Consider the following 26,280-nt stretch of genomic DNA (forward strand, 5'->3'; position numbering starts at 1 on the left):
AATTTTGGTGAGGATGGTGAAGATTTAGTCATCTGAAGATGTATCCGGGCTGGGGAAAAATGTGCAGGTCGAAGACCAGAAAAGGTGCCTTTGCTGCCAAGGGAGAGAGAGCAGCTGAGATGTGAACTGTTATGATTTAACCAGGGGCAGATAAGGCAGGCAATGTTATGCCATGGCATAGAATTAAGAGATGAGGCAGGCAGAAATGGAGCTGACAAGGAGCCGAACAGCCTACTCTTCCCATGCCTCCCCTTTCAGTCTCGCAGGATTAATATCTTCCGGCAGCGTTCCGCAGGGTTGTGAGAAAGGTGTGTTTTGCATAGTCAGTAGATTAAATTATAAGCACGTCCTGTGTCTTTCTATGGGTTTTTCCAGCCCATAAGACAAGGCCCTGATTTTATCTGTACATATCTAAACAGTACCACACTGTAAGCATGAGTGAATCCTCGCTCTGCCTGGAAAGATCAGACCCCAGCTTAATACTTGATAATGCTAGCATCACGGACAGTGCTTACAAGTACATGTTACGCTGGATAAATATTTCACAAGCACTCTGTGTCAGTTCATGTGTGGTTCTTCCTGCTCTGTTTGGGTGACAGCCGACAGCAGAATGACCTCTAGACCTGCCAAAGCTGCTTGTTTTCCTGCCTGTGACATCCAACCCATGTCCCACTGAGCTCTTCAATCTTTCTTCTTCTTCAGCGGGACATTTATTGCAGGATCATCCCTGCTTTGGGTTGTTTTTCCTTGTCCAGCTGCTTTACAAAGTATTAATAGCGAGCGCACATGCGTTCTGCTGAAGGCCCCAACAACAACATATTTTGCATTTCTCCCTCCAAGGATCTTATGATATCTGTTTCCATTTTTCATTTTCAAAGACGTAGGCTGGAGTAAACTATACATTTTATCCACCCCCAGTCTCTGCTTTCTACTGCAACTCCTGCTTGGGGAATTTGGGACAGCCAAGGATTGCATATGTTTCCCTATACCAGAGCTAATACTCTCTTCGAATAGCTGGGACCCGCAAAAGGAAGTGGAATAACCAACTAGAAAGCTTTATAACCACAGTTATGTACCCTGGAACTGCTTTAAGCTTTAAAAGCACAGCTAGAAGGACACCAGTAACATCCAAGCCCGGCAGATACATATCAGGGCTCAGCTTTTAACTTGTGGCTGGGAAAAACAGCTTCCTTGCCTCTGTTCTCCTTGGTGGGAAGGCCCACGGATCTCATTCCCCAGCTCTGCTCTCGCAGGGTCCCCTGGGGAGCGAGGTTTCTCTGTGCTACATAGCAGCAATTAACTGAGCTGTCCACAATCATGACGGATGAGAAACTGGAGGCATTCTTTCACGGGAGGCTTTGACTGGATGGCGGAAAATATCTCAAGGTAAAACTACAGCGCAGAGCAGAACAGGAGACACCTTCTGAATGAATCCAGGCTGCTGACTGTGCGGGCTCTTGGAGAGGTGGGTCCTCCGAGGGGATCAGACGTTTCTGCCAGTGCCTTTAATGTATGCAGTGACAGAGAAGGAGTCCCAGCGCTGCCTCCTCCCAGCTGCCAGCCGGGGATGCCAGCCACATCCCCTGGCACTGAGCCTCTCTTTACGGCAGGCAGCCGTGTGCCACTGCGGTGTTTGGCTCTTGGGTAGTGCGAGATTCACTCGCATAAATCTTCTTCGGCTTCTTACATCTGCTTTGACCTAAAGTCCTCAACCCACAAGGAGAGTACAGCTGAGCGGGCCGTTTTCAGCTCTACTTGTACTGTCAGGAATGACGAAGGGGATATTTATTATCAGATGAGGTAAAACCAAGAGCAAAGTTGGATTCAGCTCCAAAGAAAGGAGGTTGGCTGGCACAGCAGGGACCTGCCTTTGGGTGTAGCTAGATCCAGAGAGAAGGTGCCAAACCCTCAGGAGAAATCCTGCAGGACACCAACTGCTGCCAGCACTGTCCATCCTCAAAATGACATACCGCATGGTAGAGACGTTCAGCTTCATGGCCTTGCGTTGCATTTCCTCTCCAGACGTTGAGTCCAGCAGACCCTGTGCCAGCCTTTCCCCCCGGACATTTCTTCACTGAGGAAGCCCAGACTTCGAAGTGCATCCCAGCCCTGAAAACCAGAAACGCAGCAGTGGCTCTATCCCAGCTGGCTGCAGAGCCCCGCAAAAACTCACCCCAGGAATTGCAGAATGCGGAGGTAGAACAGGAGGCAGTGCCCGGGGAAAAGGGGTGCATTAAGGTCTTGATCTTGCCCTAAGGACACCAGTACTGGCGAGGGGTCAGAGAGGGGTAAGCCTCTGCCAGCAGGCCCTGAGCATCTGGATCTGCTGCTGGTGCCCTGCGCTGATCCTGCCCTCAACACCCACTGCTGGGCTGTGGCGTGGTGGTGATTTGGTGCATTTGAGCACCGCAGTGATATAATCCGTACAGAATTTGCGAGACAGACAGACGTCCTTTCTAAGATCTCCAGCAGAGAGGAGGAACTTGGGCTTTGCTCTGAAATCCTACAGATTTCAGTGAATATGATGTGGGAAAGTCGGTATTGTAAGGACCAGCAGATCTCCTGCCTGGAGGATTTCTGCTTTGTATATCTCTCTCACGTTTTCCTTCTCTTCATACTCTCAGAAGATATTCCAGGCACATAGTATTCTTTGTTTGTTTAGTTTGTCCTGCTATTCCGGCTCTTAGTTTTCTCAGGATGGGGAAATGATCCCCCAACTGTAATTTCAGACATTACCCTCTGTCTATCCTAGTTTACAAAAGGGACGTAATTCAATTCAGAGTGGAAACATGAATGCAGCCTCCGCCAGATGTTTGTGGATTCCATGAGCTCTGTTTGTGGATAGTTCATTAAAGTAATTTCGCTTTTGAAGGAAATGTAAATAGCAAATATGGTTTCAATTGTAAAGAACAATGGAGACTTTTGGGGGTCTGCATTTACGTTGTGATAGCTTTTGTATTGTCAAGATATAAGTACAAATTTTAAAAAGAAAATTCTTTAAAAATTGTAACCTTCTTTTTAGTCATGACAGGGCTATTGTTCCTTCCCAAGTCTTTGTTTAGGCCATCAAACTGATACTGAACAATCTTCCACAACGTGTTTCCCCTCTCGTCTTCCCTAAGGACAAGAAACTTGGACCTGGGAGCCCAGGCTTATTTCCCTTCATCCGTACTCAGTGTAGCACTTAGACATGTGCTTAACGTTCAGCTAGTGACAGCTATGCACATGTTTAAACCTAATTATTTAACCAAATCAAGGTTTAAATTTGGAGGCAGCTGATTCAGCAGGTCCCTCACCCTATCTCACTTAAATTCAAAAGCACGTTTCTGTTAATCAGCTCCTCACAGCAGGAAAACCTGCGGTCTCCAGCATCCTCTATCAAGGACATCAATATCAAAAAGCCCAGGTATTGACTGAGAATCTCTACAAAAGGCTAAACAGCAACTGGAGCCATGACTTTGCAACTCAGATCATAAAGCTGCACCTGAAATTCTGCTGTAAAGTGATTTACCTTGCCCCATTCTTCTGGCCAAAGTGACTGTCAATATCTCTGGCATTTTATCCTCTCACTGGAGGGGGTGCTGGGTGCTGGCTCAGGAGACTCACAGGAGCTTTTCAAATCCCAGAGCGTATTCCTCTTTTCCACCGTGCCATTCATTTATCAAGCTCCTGCATTAACTATTGCCCAGGTGAAGCCTGCAAAGACGAGATAAGGCGTGCACACCTGCACTGCCAGCACCCTGCCGCTCCGTGTGGGAGGGGACTGCCATCTCTCTGCCACACGGACCCGAAGCTTCACAGCATCACTGCAGGAATTTGTAAATGCTAGGGATTTGTAAAGTGGTGTTATCTAAGCAAACTTGAAAATAGTTGCTTTTTCCAGGCCCAGCTGAGAAGTTGTTCATGGAGAAAAAGCAGAGGTATATTGGTTTGCTCCCAGGGATCTTTCTAGTTGACTGAAAAAGCATTAGAAGTGTTTGAGGAAAAGTTAGTTACAGATCTGTGGCCAACGATGTCTCCCTTCAGCTTCAGTCAAGGCATCCGCTTGCTTTTCATTTGGCTGGACTGTGACAGTGAAATATCAATATTTGGATAAAGGGGTAAGGAAGAAGCTTTGGATTTCTGGAAAGGAGCTACTGACTGCGTGTTCATGCTGCTGCTTCTGCTATTCAGAGGCTTGTTGCTGTCTCTCTTTGAGCTCTGAGTATCTGTTTAAACAGGGGAAAATGCAGCGCTGCTTTGCGGAAACACCTTGTTGACTATTTAGCTCTGTTCTGCAGGAATGTTGTCTACTCCAGCAGCAGGTTATACCTCTATTGACTCACGTGGACTAGCAATAAACCTGAGATGCAAAGCCTGGAGCTGAATTCCCCTGTGTTCATGAGCTGACGATGTTCATATCTAGCCAACATCATAGCACCTTGTTTACTCTGGAATTGCTGATAGTACTGCTCAGAATTGCATGTCTCTGAGGGAAATATTGCCTTGGCCTGTGTACTCACTGATCGTGTGGCACTGTGACCTGCTTTGCTACCGTTGCTGGAGCCTACATTTAAAACCACTCATTATTACAAGGGGCAGAATGTGTCTGCAGGTGAGACTTGCAAGGACTTAACACTAGCTTTCTACTACATAGCTCTGTGGGGAGCTACACGGGGATTACAGGGCCCACATAAGACATTGAAACTAGAATTTAAAAAAATCATAGAATCATAGAATCATTGAGGTTGGAAAAGACCTCTAAGATCATCGAGTCCAACCGTCAACCCAACACCACCATGCCCACTAAACCATGTCCCTAAGCGCCTCATCTACACGTCTTTTAAAAACCTCCAGGGATGGGGACTCCACCACTTCCCTGGGCAGCCTGTTCCAAATGCTGGAATCCCCGAGTGTCTCGCTGCCTGCTGAGATCCAGGACCTCAGCTCAAGCGTGACTTACTGCAGCTGGAGCATCAGCATTCGGACACAGGGTCACAGAGCTGTGATTTCCTGCGCAACATCAGTTTGGCTTCTCTTGCCTGACAACTCAACCAAAAAGGGAAACTCATCTGTTTAGGTAGCAATGAGTGATGACACTTGATCTTGTGGCTCATGTGCTGCAGTGGGACTGCCCCAGCACGTCCCTGCGCTGTGACTCCCTGCGTGACCCCGGGTGAGCTGTTTTGGTGATATGCGATGCCTTTGGGCTGCATATTCATGTCCAACTGGCCTTGGTGAAATAGTTGAGCAGGTTCTCAAATGCTCCATCAGCCATGAACTTGTACCTCTCTGTGCCTTGGCTGCCCGTGTGCAAAGGAGCGGACAGATCTCAATTTAACCCTCCTTTTTTTCCTGTTTACATTGTAAAGCTACTTGGAGCTTGCACTGTTTGTACAGCCCTGGCGCAGCAGGACCTCTCCTGAGCTGTGTACTGCCGTATAAATACTGACATAGACTAAAGAAAAGCTTCCTTCTCTGTTTCATGGGCTCCTAGGGATGCTGACACCGGTGATAAAGCCATGCCTGTCACTGCACCCTCCTTACCCCGTTCTTAGGGCGGGTCCATGCTGCATATGCCCTTAGAAGATTGTTCCCCAAGACCCCTCTCTATACACTCGTCCTGGTCCCTCTGCCCTGCCATGCTCAGGGTAGGCATGCCTGGCTGTTCAGTTAATTTTGAAGCACTGAGGGTCCAAGGGGAGCACAGGGAGCTGTGCTCAGCCCTGCCTGCAAGGCCAAGCCGCCAGGTCTGCAGGGGGAAGGCACCGTGCTGTGCCTTGCGGCGTTTGGCATGGGATGCTCCCTGGAGAGCTGCCAGGACCTCACTCACTCATCTCTAACAGGCGTTGTCAGTAAAAGAGAGTTTTAAAGATTTAACTAATTGACTAAATGTAGCCTTTCCTGTCAGGGCGAATTAGGGGAAGCCTTTATCCTGGTTTTTGGCCCAGAAGGCTGGAGAAGATGAAGCCTGCCACATGCATTTGCGAATACGGGGTCACTTTCTCCTTCTTTAGGTCAGATGCCGATGAGATGTGTTGTGATGGGATTAGGCAGGTGACTGCTGTGAAGTGAGATTGCCCTGGCAGATCCTGCGATGCTGGTGACAGGGCTCTGCTGGAAGAAATGAGGATACGGTAAACAATTCCTCAGCCAGCCAGCCCTGCCGGGTTGGACCACTGAGAGCCATAGCTGTCACTGCCCCTGCTGCAGCACTGAGTGAGGGCTGAGGGCACCCAACAGCCTCCACCCAGCTCAGAGCAGCCCAGCACTGGCAAAGGGGCTGGGCAGGGCAGGACAGGCTACAGAAGATGGTTCTGGAAGGGCCAGACGCATCCCACTTTCCTTCCCAGGCAGCATCTGTCCTGGAATGGAAAACTCTAACCTGGGTCATCACTGTTGTTTCCATGTCCCACTTGCCTCTGATCCCTGCTCCCTCCTTCTGTAATACCAGGGCTGAGCTATTGAATCCTTCCCCTCTGGACATCCTTCCCCTTCTTCACAGGCAGGTCACCCCATCATCTCAGATAGTAAAGATGTAATTGCACAAAATACCTGAATGGCTGCTCAAAGAGGAGGGGAACAGTTTGTTTTCCAGGGAGGATGAGAAGTTGGGTGGCAGGGTGCTTTCTCAGGGTGCCAGTGCCATACACATGCTGGCACCTCCCTTCTCTTTGGGCAGCCTGGTACCCAGCCCAGGGCAGGTCTGTGTATTTTGCTGGGTTGCTGGGGGTCCCGGTCACCCCGGGCAGCTCCTCAGACCCCTCCAAGCCTTGCTCTCCCGGTACTCCAACTTACGGTGCTGTCTGGCTTGAGCTGTCAGTAGTCCTGCTTTTAAATGACCTTCTGGTTTACATCATTGTGCTTTGAGGTTTATAGGGACATGGATGAATGAAACTTTTGGTCTTTACTGCTGTCTGATCTAGTGGCCAGCGTGGGCCGGGGCACTTGGAGTCTAGGGCTGGTGAGAGCTGCCATTACATTAGTGTAGCAAAGCACCGACCTGTGACACCCATTTGGTTGTGGTGTTCCCATCTGGTGCACAGTCCTTCTCTGTCCATCCGTCCTGGAGACAAGGCTGAGCATTCTTTTGAGCTGTGTCTTACTGGCACGCAATACAGGCTTTTGGTTATTTAATCTCTGGTACACTCAGCGGCACAGGGTTTTGCCAAGCACAGTAGAAGTTTTTGCATTATTTTATATTGACAATGTTTGTCTGCTGTAATAATTTGGCTACGTTTCCTATACATCTTCTGCTGTTACACTGCCTTTCTTTGTGAGTCTCTCTCTCTCTCTTTGCCTGTCATACTGGAGTTGCTTTTCTAACACATTGGCTCCCTAGCCCTGTTGTTATTTTGGCACTCAGTTTGCATCCCGATTAAGCACATTGGCTCCTGTTTTCTCTGTTTCCGCATTGGCCTGCTCTCAGGATTCCTCTTACCACTACATTCTAGCACCACTCTGTGTTTTTATTTATTATTTATATTGCAGTAGCGCCTAAAAGTCCCAACTGAGCTCATGGCCTGATTATGAACATGACATGCGTTAACAGAGTCTCTTCATATGCCCTTTTTTTAGTGTTTTATTTTCCCTGACCGTGGCTCTGTTTATTCTCTCTCAGTGTGACACGCTGGTGTCTGGGGTTCAAATGGTGCAGAGCGCTGCGCGTTCAGCTCTTCTGAAATTAGCTTGAAAGCTAGATCACAGTTATCCCCTCTTCAAGACCAGTGCTCTCCTCACCTAGCACCCTCTGGAAGAACAAGGACACCCCTTCCTCAAGGATGCCCGAGCTGTACCACGAGCTGTTCAATTTTAGCTAACCACGTCCAGGATCGCTCACTGTCTGGATTCTTGTACGTGCCATGAGCGTTTGCAGCAGTGTGCGTGTCCCGTACACCTCCCGAGGTCCTCGTGCCTGCTGCACGCACGCGCACGCCCAGGAGCAGATGCCAGGCATAGGACCAGGCATGCCAAAGCAGGCACAGCCAGCTGCACTCCTCCCAGCATGCATATGCATGAGCACCTGCCCGATCCTTAACAGCAGCCAGTTCTTTAAATAGCAGGTAACTGTAGCTGAAGGCTTGGAGTTCAGCTGTCAGCAAATATACCCTGCTCTTTGGGAGCAGTTTGGGGCCCAGGACAGCTGTGAAGGTACTGTACGGTGGGGGCTTGTGTGCCTCTCTATATATTTTGTAGCTTTATTGCCCTGACTGTGACCATGAGGCAGTGTGGTATGCCAAGGGTTAAGGGCTGGGGCAGTTGGAAAAGTGGGCTTTCTAGGAAGGAAGAGGTTTGCTATCAATAAGGCTAGAAGCACAGGTCTGTGCATTGCAAAACCCTTGTCATGTAAGCGTTGTCTGAAAATGGGCTGTTCCTGGCCTGCCTTTCTCCTCTGGCTTTGGTTTGCTGTTGGTAGTTGGTTTAACAGGAATAAAAAGTATTTTGGTGCTGTGTGCTGGTAAATGGTGAGAAATGAAGCAACAAAACTCAGAAGGGATCTTTTGAGTCCTGAGCTCCAAACTGCTGTGCTCAACCCAACCAGGTATAGGTTGGTTTAGCCAGGACTGATCTCATGGACTTTCCTGGTGGCTAAAGCTAGAGTGACTGCTGTATTTTCCAGTGAGACATATACCCTGTGTTCTTATTTTTGCCCCTCTTTTGCCTTTTTCCAGGGTGCCAGAGGGCCTGATGGACCAGTAGGCGAGCCGGGGTCACGAGGTGTCAAGGTGAATGCCAGTGGGTGACCAGCTTGGCCAAGGCTGCTCTTAGCTGTGTTATGAAATGCCCTGGACAGGATCAAGGTCACATCCTCCTCCACGAACAGGGGATGTTCAATCGTTCCACGAGGATCAACCAGCAGGGATCAGTCTTTCATGCAGCCGGAGTAAAATCTGTCCAATGTGGGCATCAGGGCCCTTGCTGCTGGGGTCTGAGACTCCAAATACAGAGGCACTCCACAAACATAAAAGGGCCTCTGCTAAAATAATGGGGTTCCTCACAGGAATGGGAGTAGCTTTAACTGGCAGTGAGTGCGCTTGACTGTTACATCTGAACGTAGCACAAAAATCAGAGCAATTTGACATGACTGGTAAAATATGACATAAGGGAATACGTATCTATTCTGATGTACTTCATGTTAGTTAGATCAGGACAGGAAGAGACATAGGGCAGGAGATGCCTGGTGCAAAGAGAGCCTGGCAGATAGCCTGCCTGAGCAGACCCTCATCCAAGGTGAGCCTGCTCCACAACAGGCTTTGATAGGGGTGCATGGGAGAGCTTCTCCCTTTGGCAGCAGCCTGATGTGAGAGTAGTGTGGCAGAGCTGGACCCTTGTCCTACCATTGAATGTCACAGACTCCATCCCCTGCATGGCACACATGGCCCTGTGAATGCAACTGGGATGGGGAATCTCCCTTATTTCACGCCCTGCCAGACAGGGCTGTGCCAAGTCTCCTGAGAATCCCAGCTTCCTCCAAAGCAGTGTTTGCTCAGAAATCCTTGGGTCATGCAGCCCATTGCCCACACTCCCTGCTGGGTGGGTCGTTCCTCAGGGCAGAATGCTGGGCATTTGGCCTCTCAAAAGCTGCAGGGAACTGGAGGGGATATTTGATGCACAAAAATGCAAAAGCAGATGGGCTGGAGCAGAAGAGCATTGCCAATAGAGTTTGCGCTCTTGCCAGCACGTCTTTGTCTTTTTGCTTTGCAGGGCCGACCAGGGAAGCCAGGCAAGCTGGGGCCAGATGGGCTGCAGGTATGTCCTCTGTGAGAGCCAGTGCCTGCCAAACCTGGCGGGATGTCAAACCCCCACGGGGGTACCCACAGGTACACAGTTCCCAGGGGACTGCAGCTTCTCCTGGCCAAAGCGCTGCAGCGTCTCAGCACATTCCCAGCTGCTAATTGCTGTAACTGTGTGTTCACAGGGGAAGATGGGTGAGACTGGGGAGACAGGAGCACGTGGCTTCCCAGTAAGTGTCCATCCCTTGTGCTTCCTTTCATAACCTCGGTTTCACACAAGTCCGTAAGTTTTGGGTCCTGGTCCAGTCGGAAGAACTTGGACAGTGTCTCACACTTACGGGGCCACCTCTCCACTCCTTTTACTGGAGTGTTTGAGACGCACGTTACTGCAGAGAGGCATGAAAGATTGCTATGGGGGTGGAGCTGACCTTGGTGGTTTTAATTTTTCTAGGGTATCCAAGGACCTTCTGGACCTCCAGGAGCAAAAGGGGCTCCAGGCGACCCGGCAAGTGTCTTACCACTCTCTCTTCATCTGTCTTTTGTTGCACACACACAGACACTTCATTTCTTTCTCTGTCTGTCTCTTCCCCACCACTCATTCCCATTCCCAGCTTCTCTGTCCTTGCCAACTCCAGCGTGGTCAGAGATGTGAAAGACTTGGCTAGAGCCCTAGGAGGCATGAGGAAAGACAAGGTCAGACCCCTGGAAAGCAAAAGGGGGCCATGGATCAACTAGGGAGAGTGTAGGATACAGCCTGGGATGGATTTTGGAAAGGAAGGGAGAAAAGAAGGGCAAGGTTGGGTCTGGGACAGGTTCAGATGTAATGGGAGGAGCTGGGCTGGGTTGGTAGGTAGAGTGGAAGGGGGACCAGGAGGGAGGCTGATGGTGTCAGAACTGAGCCCACAGCTTTGGGGGAGGCACTGGGAGATGACAGGTGAAGACACAGGACCACCAAAGCAGGAAGAGTGGTCATCTGCTCTCTGTGTCTGTGGGGACTGACCTGGACCACGAAGGGAGAGGGTAAACCAGGCATTTTCAGGTTGCCAGCTGCAGTTGTTTTAGGCGGGAGCCAGAAAGCTGAAGGGCCTTCTGAGCTGTTTGCCTGTTAAGGTGCCTCAGCACACCCATTGCTGGCTTCTCCATCTCACTGGCCATCTCTTGCATGCTGCATAGCTCCACTGTGATGTGGGAGGGAACTGGTGTTTTATCTTACAGGCCATGAAAGCGATGGCCCTTCAGAAATGAAAACCTTTGCATGAAAAGAGCCTTGTGTCTCTGTTTTTCAGGGTCCACAAGGACCACAGGGGCCACCTGGGCCTTTGGGAGAAATTGGGCATAAGGTAGGTCTGATCTTTGCCCCTATTTGTTTTCCTCTTGCATCAAGAGTGGCAGGACTGAGAGAGGAGTAAATGTACAGAGGTGCATCCTTCCACACCTGGGGACATGAGCAGGAAGGATTTCCCCCAAGTCTGAAAGTCAACTTCCGAAGCAAACAGTGAAAATCAGAAATTTGAGCATCATTTTCATCACAGCCCGTAGACACCCAGGTGGTAGGTGTGCAGACCCATCTTCACAACAAGAGAAACATTTCAAAGCTGACCACGCTAACAAACATGTCCCAGGCATGGCTCTATGACCACACCAGGGACCACCTTTCCACACCAGGGTGCAGAGTCAGGGACAAAATACAGTAACAATTCAAACTAAAAACTGGTCTTTTCTTTCCCCCTCACTGGTGCCATTGCTGACAAGACACAGTTTTGTCAGCCAGCCTGGATTGCTATGACAGTCCCATCACAAGCCGCTGCAGCCAGTGGAAGAAGCTCAGAGAAATGCCTTTGCTGCTGACTGTGCTTTTGGGTCGCCGTTGCCATGAAGCAATGGCACAAACACACCATAACCAAAGCAGCAGCAGCTGCCAAACAGTGCCCCGATGGAGTGCAGGAGATGCCTCCATGGTTCACCCCTAACTCATCTGCAGTCTTGGCTTGATTTCACTCCCCTTGAAGTATTATAGTCTTGGCCGTCTATACCAGATGTGCCAGTTCCCCCTGGGTAGCTCCTTTCCATAGATCCTGAACTGTAATATAGATATGATGTTTCACTCGGTTGTGAAAACAGCAGCAAAGGTGCCTTTTAATGCAATCTACTGCAAAGTGTATGAGTCATGAAAGTTTCCATTCTCATGGCTGCTAGACTGGATGGAGCAAGCTCTCAGCGTGGTAGACCACAGTGGGGAGCTGGAAAGCTGCTACCAAGCCGCTCTGGATGTTGCCAACCAAGAAAGTACAGAGCTTTATTCAAATCTATGACTCTTCCAGGAGCCTTTCCCTGCACTGGCACCTCTGGAGAAACCAAAGCAGGATTTTTGCTTTCATTGGAGCTTGAGTTTTCTCATTGCGTGACTCGACCATTTGTTCGTAAACCCAACATGCACCCTGCTCCCTTCTCTGCTTGAATCCATTTCAGCAAGCCAGGAACTGGCTTTATTCCCTGGGCAGCCAAGGGCTCCCAAGACTATGTGCTCTTTTTTCCTTTATTCCTAACTGCAAAGAGAAGGGAGATTGTTGTCCGGAAAGCAAATATCATAAGTAAATAAACCACTCAAATCCTTTAAAGACAAGCTTTGCTGTCCCATCTTTGGGCTTGTTTCACAGATTCTCCTTTCCCATGCTTCCCAGATGTAGTAGAAAATGTACAAAGATTAAAGCTCCCGACTGATCTCTGTACCAAAGGTATCTAATGAATGTGACCCCTCTATCGCAAGGCTGCACGTGGCAGCTGGACACTGAGTAACAGTTTGCAAGGTCATTCTCTCATCTTCCCTCTTTCTATCTTACTTTCCATAGTTTTCCAGGTCAGGCACTAGTTTTTGTCTCTCTGAGGGATGCCAAGCCCCTCTGCCAGGGTCTATGCTTAGATAGACAGGGCCACGTTATCTCATCTGCCAGCCACTTTCTTTCAGCTAGTACAGCCTGGCAGCAGCCCTGGGCTGTGGGTTTCTGGTCCAAGCCCAGTGGTTAGCATTAGGATGTTTGCTGGCCCATCACAGCCAGAGAAAGTGGGTGATGGATGTCAGGGCTAATCTGGCAATTCACTGCGCGTGCAAACCCTACGGCTGCGTTAACGCTTAAACCTAACTGAAACGAGAGCGGTGGCGTGGAGAATGTGCTCGTGCCAGCGGTAACGGAGAAGCGTGGTTGCAGGAAGCAGTGAGCAGGGAGCAAGAGCACAGCTGAGCATTTTTGTTATCCGCTGTATCAGCCAACCTGCTGGACCCTTGTGAAGGGCTTTCAAGTCTAATTCTGGACCTTTTCCCTTCTTTCCTAACTAGTTCCAGTGCTGCTCCACGGCGTGGTTAGTAACCTTAGAAAGCAGAGGGGTTGGAAGGAGTTAGAGAGAGATGCTTGGCAGAGGAGGCTGGGGGGCTGCCGCAGGGCTGGGGAGAGGGGAGTCGTGAGAGACGAGCAGAGCCCTCCCAGGAACCAGGCACGAGGGGGTACTGGGCCTCTTTGATGCTGCGTACCCTGAGCCAGCTCCGGGGAGGTAATTACATTGCAGCCAGGGCTCCGCTGTCCCAGGAGGGCTCTGCTAAAGGAATTATGTCTTTGATCTTGCTTTCTACTTGGTTACAATGGGTTTTTTCATTATCTTTTTTTTTTCCAGGGACCGCCTGGCTCAATGGGACAACCTGGCCTCGCAGGTGAACCTGGCATGAAGGTAAGAAAAACCCTTAGTGCAAATTCTCTGTCAGACCAGGGGGATAACAGCAACTTCTGCTCCTGCAGGACTGGGTAACATTGCAGATTCACCCTCCAGCAGCCAAAGCAGATGGCATATTCAACAAAAGATAAAGTTTAAAAGATAAAATCAGGTTAACTTTAAGCCCTTGGTTACAAATTCCTGAGCCCCATCCCGAGGGGGAGGCTGTCGGTGCTGGGGAGAAGCACTGTCCCAGGGGTCTTCTGCCTCAAGAGCTGTGAAGGGCCTTGGAAATGAAGCTCAACTCTTCTGCAGATCCAAAATCTGAATGGAGAAGGGACTCCTCAAGACCCAGAGATCCAGGCAGCTTCTAATTTGAAACAAGAAGAGTCTTAGGAAGGTCCCAAACTTAAAAATACCCTCAGACAAGGTCCTGCCACAGTTTCCAAGCCTTAGCTCTGTGGGGACTGAACTCCTCTAATGGTTATGGGGGAAGGGTGCTCTGCTCTAGCACCATGAATGCACCTTCTTGTCCACGTGGAAAGGCCTATAAAAACCATCTCTTTGTTTGAATAAGATCCCTGTGCTGAGCAGCTCAGAGGGGTTTTTATTTTATCCTAACCCCCTTTCCGCTTGGTGTGAAGGTTCGCTCCTGTGTGGAGAGCTTTTAAACAGACTCTACGTGGGGATTAAATGCAATTTCCTCTTTGCTGTTCTTCACTCCCCACCCCCAGCCCCATCCTTTGCCATGTTTTCCTTGGCAAATCTTCTGACACTTCACTGGAGCTACTGTGTCTTTGGCGTCCTGATACTGCACGAGTGTTTCAGCTCCCGTGCTCCTGGCTGCCCTCCTCGGGAACAGGACACAATGATTTGCACAAACACCCCTTTACCCGCTGTCAGTGCAACACGTCCTTGCTGGGGAGTCAGAGAGAGTCCCGAGCCGCTCCTTCTCCGAAGCTGGGAGCTGCTGGGACAGGCTGGGGTTGCTCTGGGCAGTCATTGCTTGCAGACCAGTTTGCTGCTTTTTCTCCTTCTGCCTCTGCATTTCCTGAGCTCTCTTCCTTGCAAAGCAGTTAGCTTGGATGGGCACACATGGGAGGTAGCTGCCCTGTGGCCATTGTACCCCCAGTGCAACCTCGCAGCCTGTCGCCAAGATCCATCTGTTTGCCAGCTCCAGGCACCTTCAGTTCGTTCGTTTTGGTGCCATCAAAGATTCAGGTTCTTCTCCACCCTCCTCAGTCATGCTGGGGCTCAAAGAGCTACCAGCTTTCTTCTCCCTCGCTCCGGCTGTGTCTGCCGCAGCGCTGCGCTGCACCCAGCATTGCTGCTTTTCCTGCCAAAGGGCCATGCCAAGGGAATATTTTCTGGCTCTGCAGCTGCAGGCAGCACAAACCACTCCTGGACGCCTGTCCTGTTGGACATCATTGCAACAGAGCCTGCGAGGTGTGCACTGGCCCTCCGTGAGCAGAGGCGCTGGCGATGCCAACCTGTCCTTTGTACCCCCTTACAAACTGAAGTGAAGGTGTTTATGCGGGAGAAGGAAACAAAAAGTCAAAATGAGGGGTGCAGTGGGAAGTGCTTCATGCTCACTCACTGTTGGTAAACAGCTTGTCTCCGTGTCTGTGGTTCCTTCTTTGTAGGGTGATCCTGGCCAGTTGGGAGTCCCTGGAGAGCAAGGCCTCGTTGGCCAAAGAGTAAGTACGGTCACCTTCTGGTAGGACTTCTCTGCTGTACCAGTTCCCCAGAGGCTCTGTACCCTGTTCACCTACAGCCTGGGCATACAGACCCTGTTCTGGGCATCCCGAAACTCCTACGGCCCTTGTTTCTTCTGCGGGTGGTGGAAACACCTTCCTCGCAGAGCCTGTCAGCTTGAGCTCACCAGCTTACGTGAGCCTCTCCGATGCTACAGTGCCACTTTGCAAAGTGCTGTGACAACCTCGCGTATGAAAGGGGCAGTGTGGGAACAGACCCGTCCTGTTCCCTGGCGAGCACAGCCAGGAGGGCGCAGTCCGCACGGGGCAGGGAGATGCTGGAGCAGAAGGCGGGCATTAAGCAGGGAAACACTGGCTACACTATACACACGTGGGAGGGAGCCAGGGACGGGATGAATGCATGGATTGAAGCCAGCAGTGGCTCTTGTCCCTTCTCAGGACTAAGGTCAGTTGTTGGAGCAGGATGGGGAAGCCTCAGGTTAAATGAATACAGACTGAGACCCCTTTTCAACACAGGGCAAGAGGTCTTCCCGCAGGCCAGCAGTGGGGTCCGTGGAGGGGAAACTGTGGCTCAGAATAAAGCAAGAGGCTGAATTCCTGCTCTTGCTCCAGGAGGAGTTTGTTCAGCATTAGGGTATGAGATAGGACACATGTCAAAGAGCAGGGCTGGGCTCCTGTCGCTGCAGCCCAACTTGCTGCCATGAGTCAGCTGCCGAAAGCATGGGAAAAAACCCCATGTTTGGGCACAGCCTTATGTTTGGTCACTTCTGTCTTGCAGGGAGAATTGGGGCTGGAAGGGGACAGCGGGCCACCCGGGCCGGACGGTGTCAAGGTAAACCTCGCTCTTGTGGCATGTTTCAGCTCTCACACACATCTCCGTGCGCTCAGGCCCCCGTGGTTCCCAGGGGCAGGTTGCAGCCAAGGGAGTTATTGGATTCTCTGTGCAATACGCCTCTGCCCTGCTCCCTCCGAGGATTTTTTTTTTTCTGCAAGCACACATAACGGACTCCTCCTGCTTCACTCCTCTACCCACATTTTTGGCATCTGATCAGATCTCCAAAAAGGTCAACTTCTTCAAAATCTAGTTTCCAACAATTTGTCTGTTTTATTTGAGTTTTTACAGATTAAATTTCCAACTAATCAGGAATTCCTGGGCCTGGCAGGGGAAATCAAGAATTGTCCATCAATCTCCCCTGCACCACTGACCAGAACATTGTTTGCAAGTAAAGAAACCAGATCCCCTTCCTCTTGGCAAAGCCCCAGGTGCTCGCTCAGGGCTTGCACTGTGCTTTTTATCTAGCTGCTGTGAGTTTGCTACCTTGCCTTTGGAACAGGACTCTGATTTCTGTCCCTGCACAGCCGGCCTTTCCAAACAGGCCAACAGTTTTGTTCCATGGAAAGAAAAAGCAGCCGGTCCCACAACAATGCAGTTTATTGCTTCGTTCTAGTTAAACTATTTGCCATGTGTCTCTATTTCTGATTATCTCTGAATGTTGGACCAAAAGACTCCTCCTTAAAGACAGTCAAGACTTCTGTATTCTCTTGCCACTGCTAACTGTCCCCAAGAGCTCTTGACCCAAACCAGATCTTTTCAACCTGAACGTGTCTCTGGACAGTAGAAGAGCCACTGCTCACTGCAGGAGCATTTGTTTAACCAGAAGAGATATTGTTGTGCTCTAATGCAGCTGCAAGTGGAGAACAACTTTGTCAAGGCTGGTTGGTTGCACAAGTGTAGGTGCTGCTGTCAGTACAGAGTTGGCCTTTTTAATTGTCTCCATAAAATTTTGTGCCATCAATTAGAAGAACAATGATTTGACATGATACCTACTGCTCGGACCACAAATCCTTCACAGGGGCAAGATGACACTGTTTCACAGTGTTTATTTGAGCCCTGGGCTGATTCCCATTTGGCAGCGAGAGCCAAGCGGCCGCTCCAGACAAACCCGTCCTATTAAAAGTCTTTCAGCATCCCGAGCTCAGGGCTTCTGGGTGAGGCAAGGGAGACTTTCAGATCTTGTCTGCCTGTCTCATTCACGTGGGAGGTTCAGGCCTTATTGCAGGAGAAGCAAAGGGATTCAAATTACCCTGTGTAATGGGGGAGTTCCTTCTCCTCCAGCCAAGAGACTTTATAAAAAAAGAAACCTGGTTTTGCTCATTTTTTAAATGTCAAGTGTATTATGACTCATCCTCATTCATCCTTTTGCTTGCAGGCTCTCTTCCTCTCAGACTCCTGAAATATTAATTATGTGGTGGGTTTTTTCCTTGCAAGAGCCATGTACAGTGACCCGTGTGTTGTGTGGGTATGAAAAGCTCCCACCCTCCTCTCTTCCACAGGGAGACAAAGGAGAGCAAGGCCTGGAAGGAGAGAAAGGAGAAAAAGGCAATGAAGGACTGAAGGGAAAAGAAGGGCCTCCTGGATATCCCGGCATCACAGGTGTCCGAGTGAGTCTGCCAAACCAGCCCGCTCTCCCCCCAGCTGGTCCGTGGTTTTCCCGTAGGAACTAGTGCTCTCCTCCCTGAGCTGCACGGGCAGCCCTGTGTGTATGTCAGATCGCCGGGGTATGGGTATTGGCCCAACACAGCTCCTGCACTCTCCGTAGGGCCACCTGCACTCTGGTTTCCAAATTAGCAGTTGCATCTAGCCCCAAAAGGATCAGCAGAGTGCTGCGTGCTCTTGTCTAAATCCCTGCGTGCAAGTTGACTTTAACCTTCCCGATGGCTGCAGCGTGAGCCCAGAGGTGCAGTGCGAGCTCTGGGACGCAAAAGGCAAGCCAGCTCTTCTGAAGAGGACAAAAGAAAGTTCGCAGTCTTGTGTCTGGGAGGCTGGATTTCATTTAAACCCTAGCAAGAAATAAATAGGCTTTTTCTTTTTTCTTTTTTTCTTTTTTTTGACACGGACAGTAATTAGTGTAGCCATTAATACTACTGTAACAGGGCATGCCATGTTGCAGCAAAACACCTGGGTGGGGGCAGATTGAGAGGCAGATGCAGGCAGTGAACCAGGACGCTGCTTAGGGCAGGAGGTTATCCGAGATATGACGTGTTGCAAGCGTTGTCATAAAGTATGTTATTTTTTTACGAAAAACTACATCCAGGAGAAGGTTTGGGCTTTTAATTGGGATGCATACTTGAGATGTGGATCACTTCTGTGGTCTGCCACAGGCTTTGCGTAGACTTTGGGACAGGTTGTGTAGCCTTGCTGTGCCTCTCTACCGCATCTGTAAAATGGACCACGTCGCAGGGTATTAGAGAGGGATGTACAGAGGGCTGCGAGGAGCTGAGTTTCCCCTGGCTGTCACAGCTGGTCTTGGCCTGGAGTTTGGAAACGGCCAGCTTTCTGACATGTACCAGTCCTCTCTTGCTTCTGTTTGATGATTACTTGCTTACTTCTGTTTTTCCCTTGTAAGGTTCCCCCCTTAAATATAGAAAATAAATAGAAGAAATTAGCAGGGAGTTATTCCTGAATCCTCAATGAATATCCTAGGCATGTCTGGTTTGCTTGGAGGTCTGATCTCAGCGCTCTTTTCATAGAAAGAAAAAGCGTGATTCTGGCTCTGAGATGGGAGCTGCGGGGCCAGAGGAGTCGGGCAGGGTCTGGCCTGGAGCTTGTTCAGTGGTGCCAGATGGAGGATAGCTCTGCCCAGTGGGCTGCTCTGCAAGCCAAGTCAGGCCCTTCTGCTTGAAACGTGGAGTTTATCGGCTTGACAACATGATTTATTCATTGTAATTATTGTTATGGGTCAAAGCTGTAGGAAGCATGGACTCACAAGGCTCTTTCTGTGAAGCAATAGCCCGGTCGAGTCGGATGCAGCCAGCCTGGCTGGAGCGGCCGTGCTCACCCATAGCACAAGTCTTGCTGCTTGTGCAGCCGGAGAACACGCCGGCTCCCACCCCACATGTCTCCAGGAGGCATGCGAGCAGCCCCGGCATGTCAGAAGGAACGAGTAGACCAAGTTTGACCAAGTTTGACGGCAGCTCTGAAATCCCTGCCCGGGGTGGGTGGGAGGCAGCAGGGCAGGCAGGTACCTCTGAGCGCTGGGTGGATGCTTGATGTTGAAGCGTGTTGGTTTTCCCTTTGGTGACTTTGTGGCTGGCTAAAAGGAGGGCAGGGAGAAGGGTGTGAGGGGATGGAAGCAGCAAAGGGGCTGGACTTGTGTTATTTTTGGGCTGAGGTTGGGATTTGAGCACTGACTTGACTAGAAAGTGGAAACATTGGCTTAATACTGCAGTGCAGCACCATAAATGTGCAGAATAGGCCTGTAGTCCTGCCCCAAATAAGGCCATCCCTGGCCACGGCCCCCTGTACCCACAGGGAGCTCTTTGCGGGATTGGGACCGTACCACGGGCGAGGGGTGGTCCCCAATATCCCAGCTCCCTCCCAGCTGCAGGCTGGCATGGCTGGACAGCCGCCCTCAGCGCCCGGCCCTCCATGTGCTGTATTTCTGGCTGGTTCACGTGTTTATATTGTGCATGTTTTAAGAACCAATAAAAATACTAAAATAATGCAACAGCCATATTAAGTTATAGAGTATAAAATATAGATTCTCTCAGACTCCGTCCCTGCTGTTTGCCAGCATGTCCCTGGGAACATGATGCCATTTTCTGTTTTATTTCAAAAAAAAAAAGTCAATAGAGCCAAGATTCCTGCTCATAATCACTCCCTTTTGTTTTTTTTACCGCAGAGTGCTATATTTCTATCTACTATTTTCATATGCTTCTTTGTATATCCTTATGTCTAAACTCAAGCAGACTTTCAGAGACCTGCATAGGCTCCAGATAGCACTGCCTCCTCTGCCAAACGCCTGGCCGTTACCTAATATATATATACACATATATATATACACACAGGTGTTCCTGTACTCACTGAGGTAATTTAAAGATGGAAGTCCTCTGACAGAAGTACAAATAATTTTTCTCTTCCCATTTTTTTCTTTGAGACTTTTATCCTACCTTCCCATGGAGAAAATGTACAAATATTAGCGGGATCTTCCTTAGACTTCTGCCACAATAAAGTTTACAGCTCAGAGATGCAAACCGCTAGAGGTAACTGCAACCCCCTCCTTTTCAACTGAGGATTGGAAGCTGGAATATAAAGTCAACCCATCCTCTGCAAGACGTGCCACAAAAGCCACCACAGGCACAGCCCACCACAAACGTGTACAATGGACAGAGGTTTTTAAGGCTGCTGGACAAAGATAACAAAAATCTTGTCAGGGAAAAATCCTGAAGGTATTCACCCAAAGGCAAATGCCAAGGTTGCACGGTGACAAACTCCTGTCCAGGATTTGTAGGGTGGCATGGAAATTGCCTGGGGAAGGTGTGGAGGCACTTGCATCACAGGGAGGAGGCATGTTGGGTTTGGGTGTGCTGCAGATACTGTGTGTTTGCACGTTACGTATGTTGCATATGGTTTTAATACATCTGATGTGATAGTGTTACGCTGTCCAATACTCAGTTTAGATGGTTTTAAAGAGAACTTCATCTTTAGCTATTGCATCTTCATTTGGTCTCTCCTGGCATGACACCCAGGAGTCCTTACATCCATGCTTCACTGCCTTCTTGCCTGGATCCACTGTCTTTTCCGTGGGCTGGAGATGTTTGCTTCTCCTCCAATATTGTTGAGATATCCTGGTCATCTACAAAGAGGACAGGGGAGATGTTAATGCTTCTGTGTGGGAGAGACACACACAAGGGTCTAGTTACCTGTGCCAACAAACTGACCTTCATCTGGGAGCGTGTAGCTCATCTTCTGCTTCTGGAAGAGATTCATATTAGCTTGAGGAAGCTTCCCCTACGCTTTGGCTTGGCCCTGTGTTGCCCTCTGCCTCGGCACTAGAGGGGACCCATGGAGACATGCCCTCCAGAAACAGCGACGGCCTCTGGAAAAACCCTTTTCATCACAAGTCCCTGCAGCTACACTACTTCTTGTAGGTTTTTCCTTAACTCTAAGGACATGTTTAGTCTTAATCTCTATTTTGCTTATGTCTAGAGGAACGTGACACTTCACTATCAAGTGTCCTCTTGACAGATGTAGGAAATGAGGCGCCTGATTGCTCTGAAATGATCTGCCTTTATTGCTGGTACATTTTCAGCCCAGTTTGCACATACTGGCCTGGGGCAAAGGCCTGGTGCTGGCAGTGCCCCGTGTAGCCGCAGAGCAGGTGGAAGCTGGGGAGCTTGGCAGGGCACGAACAAGGTTACACACCACGTGGTGATGGGCCAGCGCAAGGGTTGGAAAGAGGTTGGCAGTTCTTCGGTCTGCACAGCCGTAGAGCTCCCTGGGAGATGGCAGATGAAGGGATGTACTGGAGTACCTTCACAGGTGCTAAAGCTGGAGGAAGCATAAAGGGTCTGTGCTGCCCTTCTGGGTCATGCAGAAGAGAGACGTTCATCCGGCGATTGATCCCTACAGCAGGGACAAGTCTGGCTTTACTGAGCAAGGTTCTATTTTCCAGAAAGCCGTTCTGATGCTGATAGAACATTACCAATGGAGCACAACCAAACCTCGCCTGGTGCTCAAGAAACATTTTTCAAAGATTGTTAGCTTTAACTTGGCTCAGCCATTTCCAGTATTAACATATCTGAAAACCGGTTTCCACTGTGGTTTTAAATCTCAAACAAAAGCAGCAGGGAGGCCCCAGCCGAGTCTCCAGGGGTAGTTTGTACATGTTTCAAAGCCAGTGGATTTCAGCAAACAAACCTGGCAACTGATATGGTCCATGAGTCTCACAGCTGTGGCTGGCAGGACTTGAGGCAGCTGGAGCTGAGATATGCGAGTATCCTCTATCTTTTGGTCATTTTGTCCAAGTTCACACTGCTCCGTTCAATTCCAGTTCCTGCTCAGCAGAGGGATGGGCCAGTTATCCCCCTGGTCATGAGAGAAATCAGAGCACCTGAAACACTAACACATAGCTGAGTGCAAGATCCACTTGAGATTTCAAATATTGCATCAGAGATGTGCACCTTTCCTGAGCTACTGTCTCGCATATTATCTCCTCCCAGTGGTTTCCATCTTCTTCTAATACCAACTTGTTGCCTTCACTTGATCTTGACTCTCTTCAGGACTTGGCCATTTGACCTCTGGTTGGCTCATTTGAGCAGCAAAGAGCTGAAAACCTCTTCCCCTTACAGAGCTCCAGGGACTGTTTGGGCATGTCCATTCAGAGAGACTGGCTGGAGACGCAGATCCTGGGGTCAGCAGTGCAGCGAGCAGCAGCAGGAGTTGTCCGCTGGAGATCCAGACTTTCTGTACAGGCAAGGCAGGACAAGGATATGTCTCCGCAGTTTGTGGGGAGACTGGAAGATACAATGGCCTGTCGAAGCCTGGCAAGGCGTCCATCAGCAGTGCAAGTGTCACAGTGTAGTTTGCCAAAATAAAAAGCTCATTTGCCAACCTGTCATTGTATGAGGGGATAGTGCCATGGAGCCTGCAATATCCGAACAACATTGTTGGAGAGTAATGTACATTTACAAAGGATCCAGCTGCCAGTCAATCCTGCTTTTCACAACAGAGGATGATAAGAATTAAAGATTGAAGTCACTGGTATGCAACAATCAACCTGGACACGGGCAAGTGGTCCCTGAGAGTAAAACCCCCAAAAGAGCTCCTCTTTGTTGCTTCTCCTCTCCACCTACAGAAAATACAGCATTTCAGCCATTTCCTCGGAGGACAACCGATCCGCCGGTGGCTGTGCGAAAGGCCCAAGCCAGTTGGCAGGAGGGAGGTGGTGGGTTTCCAGCTGCTGTCCGTAGCTGTGCACTGTGGTTTTCATAATGTGCTGGTTGTCATACAAGGCAGACATCTGATAGCGAGGTTTTTACAGTTCCAGGAAAGCAATTGGAGAGCCTGTAGGTAATGAAATACAACATGCTCTGAAACAAGAAAATCCCTCGTTGTTCAGCAAAACTGGGAGCCGAGTTCTTTTCTTTTTCCACTTCCTTTTTAACCTGAAATCCTATCTGCAGTGTCATTCAAGCCACGTCAGGACTCGGAAAGCTTTGAGCCAGATGCTCCAATGGTATAAATCGCCATAAATGATTACATCAGAGAAGATCTGGCTGCCTGTGCCGGCCCTGCTGCACGGTGCAGATGTGCACCAGCAGACCAAAAGAGCTCTAAGGGCTGGTAGGTCCTTTTGCTCTGATGCAACAAGGTCCAAAGTCCTTTTGTTTGGTCTCCAAGAAGGTAGAGTGACAGAGCTGAGATGGGGTGGAGACCTGAGAAGGTTTTTTGACAGAACTCACAGTGCTTTGAAAAGGATAAAGCCACTATCCAGCCCAGTACAGAGCGCTGGGTGAACAGGGCTGTGGTCTCAGCCACGTCGCTCCCCAGAGCGGCAGCAACTCCACACGCAACGTTGGGTGGTGTCCTGAGGACAGCATCCTTCCCATCGTGTTCTTGTTTCTCCATCATCTACAGGCTACAGTCCTGAAGTGGAAGGAGAACTTGCTGGCCAGGATGGACCTTCTGCTCTGAGCTAGCAGAGTCGCTCCAGAAATGGCACGCTATGGTCACAGCTGAGATGGGGCTGGTTTCTGGGCTCTGTAATGCCAGGGTGGAGCAGGAGCTCATTCCCATCCGACACACTGCTCTCTTATAATAAGAAAGTTGTCCAAACATCACTTACAGCAGAATTTGTCCCAGAGTGGTTTTTTGCTCTTTGTTCTTTTCTGTTTCCTGCCACTGAAAACATGATTCAAAGATTTTCTGCAACAAAGCGCCTTGCTCTGCTGTCACTGAATCCAGCCATTCACTCTGAACACATGAGCTCAGCGACAGCTGGCAGCGTCACATCACTTACATGGCATTCAGCTCCCTGAAAACACTGAGGCTGCCGAAGGACAATCCTGGAGTCACTTCTGGTTTTAATCTCTGCTGTCCATGCAGGAATCTATGCTTTTTTTGATAATGTGCTGAGCTGTTGTTTCCTGGAACAGCTGGGTTTTGTGCACTGGTCTATCAGCTGTCTGTAGAGCTCTTACTTGAAAGAAGTTTCTTAAACTCCCTCAACTGGAGGGCGTGGGGTTACCCTCCAACTGAGCAATGGAAGGAATGGAGAATACTGGGTTCAGTGTGCCGGGGAGGGCTGTGACAGCCCCGGCAGTGTGTCAGTGGTAACAGCGAGCTCCTCACGCCCTTAATCTAGGAAATGAGTATTGTTACTCCTAATCTTGCCCTTGAACAACGCATTAGCAGTAGAGGCACAAAGTGACTTGGCCGGGGACATGCAGGAGGTCGGTCGGTGGCAGAGGCAGAGGGGGACCGGGAGCTCCCCAGCCCCTCTCCTGTGCCCTGTGCAGTGGCTCGGTACGGGCTGTATTGGCCCACGGGCCAGACACATCTCAGTAGATGTTTCCTGAGACAGCTGTGTTCGTCCAAGGGGCACGGGTCCTTTGCTACAGAGCTGAATGTCTCCTGGGCTTGTGCATGACCCACATCCCAAGCCACAGCTACCCCTTCCACACGGGAGGAGGGGACATAACAGGACATACTTCTCCTGCCCTACAGCTTGTCCTTTCCAGTAGCTGGTACATCAGCAGGGCCAGTTCCTATACTGGAGTCCAATTTCTGTAGCTGACGATGCTTGCACTTGGCCGTGGTGCGTCATTGTGTAACAGCCTTGGAGTATCATAACTCATACGGACCAATATCCAGCAAAGCCATAAGCAGGTATTTGCCTTGCATCAAAAATCAAAGGCGAATAAAGTTGCTCAGGAATGTAGCCAAACACGCTTAAACTCTTTGCTTTGAATAGGGTGAGAGCAAGGGTCAGGGCAAGTGCCTCTCCGCATAGCTGCAGTCCACAGGTCTCTCTCCTTCCCCTTCTAGAAGCAACGTTGTCATCCCTGGGCAACTCTTACCTTAGCTGCAATCAGCTTCTCCTTCTTTTGCTTTAATAATCAGTGCATAGCTGATGGCCCCAGGTTCAGCCTCTTCTGTGGAAGTCTAAACGTCCCATTTTACGGAGAGGTACATGCTGGATTTTGTTGTTTGGGAGATTTTATTGGGGGGGGGGGGGTTCCCCCTTGTCTGCTATTCTGGTATCTGTGACTCAGCCCACCAGATTCATTGAAACCTTTGGAGTGGACCAGGGTTGCCTGTGAGCCCTGGGAATCCCGCAGGGAATCACAGAGCTCTCCCAATCCCCGGGGAACCGCTGCTTGCAGAGAGCGAGGTTGCTCTCCTGCAGCCGAGGGGCCATTCGCCCTTGCAGTGAGTCGGCCAGCTCTGCCTGGTCTCTCTGCTGCTCGGGAAGGCAGGCTGATCCCAGCTGGTCTTCGTTTAGAGTTAATAGGAGTCGAAATGAGCCAGAGTTTGAAATAAATCCCATTGACTTGGCATGGTTTCTTTCCTGACTCAGACGAAGGAGACGCACTTTTTGTGCAGTTACTCCAAGATTCTCCTCCTTATTGCAAGAGAGGATTTCATTCCCCTCCTCTTCCACAACCCCAGGGCATCTGTGTCCTTCAAAAGGAAGATATTAACTCTTAGTGTTTGGGGGAGGAAAAAAAGAGCACAAGTAGTGCTCGTTAGTGTAAATCGGAGTTATACTGCCCAAGTGCTCTGTCTATTCCTTTCTTCCCACTTGCCAGCTTCCAACACCGGCTAATTCTTTGGAGCATTTTGGTGTCATCGTGTATGAAAGCTTCACAGCTCAGTGGGGATGAGGGCTTGCACTTTTCCTGCACTTCCCACCCACCCATCAAGCCTTTTGATGGCACTTTTGTCTCCTGTGCTTCCTTAGAGATGAGGAAATAGAGGCAAAGAGGGGAGAAAATGGGATTTTCCCAGAAACAACAAATTAGTGGCAGTTCAGGGCTATCGGACCAAACCAGACCAGCTCAGAGCACACAGTACTGCTCTGTACATGATTCTCTTTGCTGCTTTACACTGTGACTGCTTAGAAAAACCAAGTTAAATAGACCTCCTCATCCACAAAACCAAAAGTGGCATATTTCAGAGCAACATCTGCATGCAGATAAGAATTTGCGCTAAAGCAGAGAGTTTGGGATACGAGATTTCGGTTTGGATTCCACAACTGAAGCTGAGGAACTCCGCTGAAAGGAAAGTCATAGGGACGCTAGCTGTAGTCTTTCCATCCGAGATCTTTTTATAGGATTTCCCCATCTCACTTTTTCTTTGAATTCAG

The 26,280-nt window shown here is 49.7% G+C and overlaps 1 protein-coding gene across 1 annotated transcript in view; it reads left to right on the forward strand.

Moving 5' to 3' along the window:
- The window catches only part of COL27A1 (collagen type XXVII alpha 1 chain), a 161,881-nt gene that overhangs the window by 106,748 nt on the left and 28,853 nt on the right, over positions 1–26,280 (forward strand). The window contains exons 29-37 of the mRNA XM_076355186.1: positions 8,652–8,705; positions 9,685–9,729; positions 9,899–9,943; positions 10,165–10,218; positions 11,000–11,053; positions 13,380–13,433; positions 15,059–15,112; positions 15,909–15,962; positions 17,465–17,572. Coding sequence (XP_076211301.1) covers positions 8,652–8,705; positions 9,685–9,729; positions 9,899–9,943; positions 10,165–10,218; positions 11,000–11,053; positions 13,380–13,433; positions 15,059–15,112; positions 15,909–15,962; positions 17,465–17,572 — 522 coding nt within the window. The remainder of the gene's footprint in view (positions 1–8,651; positions 8,706–9,684; positions 9,730–9,898; positions 9,944–10,164; positions 10,219–10,999; positions 11,054–13,379; positions 13,434–15,058; positions 15,113–15,908; positions 15,963–17,464; positions 17,573–26,280) is intronic.

The sequence above is a fragment of the Aptenodytes patagonicus genome, chromosome 18 (assembly GCF_965638725.1).
Source record: "Aptenodytes patagonicus chromosome 18, bAptPat1.pri.cur, whole genome shotgun sequence".
NCBI classification, from domain to species: Eukaryota; Metazoa; Chordata; class Aves; order Sphenisciformes; family Spheniscidae; genus Aptenodytes; species Aptenodytes patagonicus.